This window comes from Nicotiana tomentosiformis, chromosome 12 (assembly GCF_000390325.3).
Source record: "Nicotiana tomentosiformis chromosome 12, ASM39032v3, whole genome shotgun sequence".
Taxonomy (NCBI): Eukaryota; Viridiplantae; Streptophyta; class Magnoliopsida; order Solanales; family Solanaceae; genus Nicotiana; species Nicotiana tomentosiformis.
In genome coordinates, this window is record NC_090823.1 from 91,557,602 (window position 1) to 91,560,371 (window position 2,770).

The following is a 2,770-nucleotide window of genomic DNA, read 5'->3' on the forward strand; positions in this document are numbered from 1 at the left end:
CGTTCTTGTCATTGGTAACCACCATCAGGGCCCCTTTCTTTGGGACACATTGCACTGGAGAGGTCCACGAACTATCGAAAATGGGGTAAATAACCACTGCATCTAACCACTTGATGATCTCCTTTTTGACCACCTCTTGCATTGCTTCATTTAGCCTCCTTTGATGTTCAAAACGCGGGGCTTATTCCCTGAATATCCACCAATGTCCATCCAATAGCTTTCTTTCTTCTTTGTAGCACCGGCAATGTGGAGTCTACCTGCATGTTAGTCAAACAAGAGGAAAGAATATCCGGTAAAGTAAAACAAGGGCCAAGGAATTTATACTTGAGATGCAGAGGCAATGGTTTTGACTTCAAAGTAGGAGGCTCCTCGATTGAGGGCTATGCTGGAGGAGTCTTTCGATTTTCAAGATCCAAGGACAATTTGCGGGGTCCATAAGCGTACGACCCCATTTCTTGCAATGAGTTCACGCATTTCATATATCCATCCATCTCGCCATCATCAAGGTTAAGCAAAATGGCCTCCAAAGTATCATCAATATTCATCGTGGCACTAGTATCATCAATAATCACATCGCTCACCAAGTCCACAAACGAACACACTTCATTGCTATTCGGTTGCCTCATAGATTTGCACACATGGAAAACTACCTTTTCATCACCCACCCAGAAAGTGAGTTCACTGACTTCCACATCAACCAGAGCCTTCCCTGTAGCAAGGAAAGGTCTACCCATAATAATTGACACCTTATAGTCCACTTCATAATCAAGAATCACAAAATCCGCCGGGAGAATGAATTTATCAACACGAACCAACACATCATCCATTATACCAAACGGTCTCTTCATGGTACGATCCGCCATTTGTAATATCATAGATGTGGGTCTTGGTTTCCCAATTCCCAAAGTCTTGAAAACCGAATAGGGCATCAAATTGATACTTTCCCCAAGATCACAAAGAGCTTTAGCAAAGTTGGCAATTCCAATAGTAGAAGGGATTGTGAAAGCGTCGGGATATTCCAATTTAGGAGCCATTGAATGCACAATTGCACTCACTTGATGAGTCATCTTTATAGTTTCACAATTCATCGACCGCTTGTTTGTCACCAAGACCTTCATGAACTTTGTATACCAGGGCATTTTCTCCAAAGCCTAAACCAATGGCACATTAATAGATAGACTCTTCATTAAGTCAATGAACTTTTTGAATTGATTCTCTCCATTTTGCTTGGCAAGCCTTTGAGGATATGGAGGAGGAGGCCTTGGCATTGGTGCCTTAGCCTTTGGCACTACCGGTTCTGGTATGTCAACAATGTGCTCCCTAGACGGGTTCACTTCCTTATGCATCTCCTCCACATTGTCATCAATATCAATTCTTACTTCATCATTTGCTTGCACCACATTGTTCGGGATCTCATCTTCTTGTACCGCTTGCTCATCATCCACAATTTTCCTTTGACTTGAGGTGGGTGCATCCCCACCTTTTCCACTCCTTGTAGTCACTGCCATGGCATGTCCCGTGTTGTTCCCATCCTTTGGGTTCACCACCATGTCACTTGGTAGTTCCCCCTTAGGACGAGTGTTTAAAGCATGCGAAATTTACCCCAATTAAACTTCCAAATTACGAATTGAAGTGTTGTGAGAGGCTAGTTAAGCATCGGAGTCGTCATTCTTCTCCATCATTTGTTTGAAAATGTTCTCAATTCATCCCATCTCATTTTTGGAAGAGCTTGGACCATGGGAAGGATAAGGAGGCGGGTTGCTCGGTTGTTGATACATTGGGGGCCTTTGAAATCCCGACCCCCGATTTCCTTGGTTATTGTTCCATCACCCTTGGTTGTTGCCTCCCCAATATCCTTGACTATTGCCACTCCAATTTCCTTCGTTATTTTGACCATTCCAATTTCCTTGATTGTTTTGATTGTTCCAATTCCCTTGATTACCATAAGGTCACCATTGTTGTTGATGCGGGCCTTGAGAGTTGTTTCTTTGCCCTAGGAAGTTGTTCACATATTGTACTTCCTCCTCTTGGTCATTGTAAGATTCATCTTGATCAAACCTAATATCTTCTTGCATATAATGTTCCGCACGGTTTTGCACTTGAGGACCCTTTGGCCTTCTCCTGTTTACCATCATTTTAACTCCCTCCATTGCATTGACTTGCTTAGGACCTTGCACTTTTTGAAGTTGAGCCTTGGCTAATTGATTCATTGTGGTGGTCAACTCGGCAATTGCTTGCCCATGATCATGCAATTCTTTATGTAGGTGAATCACGTTTGAATCACCTTGAGGTACATTTACTCTACTTTGCCATGCCGATGAAGTATCTGGCATTTCATCTAAGATCTCACAAGCTTCTGCATATGGAGTTGTCATGAAATTTCCACTGGCAAGTTGGTTGACCACGCATTGATTGGTAGTATTGATCCCCCTGTAGAAAGTTTGTTACATCATAGCCTCCTTCATGTCATTGTTTGGGCACTCTTTCACCATAGATCGGTACCTCTCCCATATTTCATGCAACGATTCATTGGGTTCTTGTTTGAATGCTAGAATCTCGTTTCTAAGAGTAGCCATATGCCCAAGAGAAAAGAACTTGGAAATAAATTTCTCCGCCAATTCATCCCATGTATGGATGGAATGGTTTGGCAACCTTTCTTACCAATCCAAGGCTTTCCCCCGTAGAGAGAAAGGAAATAGCCTCAACCTTAAAGCATCCTCGGAGTCTTTTGTCTGTTTACTCCCCCAGCAAGTGTCCACAAACCCTTTCA

At 42.9% G+C, this 2,770-nt stretch overlaps 1 protein-coding gene across 1 annotated transcript; it reads right to left on the reverse strand.

Annotated features, from left to right (window-relative positions):
• Nucleotides 1-380: 380 nt before the first annotated feature.
• On the reverse strand, nucleotides 381-2,375 carry LOC138903033 (uncharacterized). The gene is made up of 2 exons (XM_070190941.1): nucleotides 2,019-2,375; nucleotides 381-1,151 (listed from the first exon to the last, which is right to left on the reverse strand). Exons 1-2 carry the CDS (start codon nucleotides 2,373-2,375, stop codon nucleotides 381-383), a joined length of 1,128 nt encoding a protein of 375 aa, XP_070047042.1.
• Nucleotides 2,376-2,770: the final 395 nt, after the last annotated feature.

Excerpts from the sequence above, each read along its gene's own strand:
- LOC138903033 (XM_070190941.1), bottom strand. The coding sequence starts at position 2,375 with ATGACAACTCCATATGCAGAAGCTTGTGAGATCTTAGATGAAATGCCA. Across the intron at positions 1,152-2,018 it reads ACAATGACCAAGAGGAGGAA|GCTTTGGAGAAAATGCCCTG; the intron begins GTACAATATGTG and ends CCATTGGTTTAG.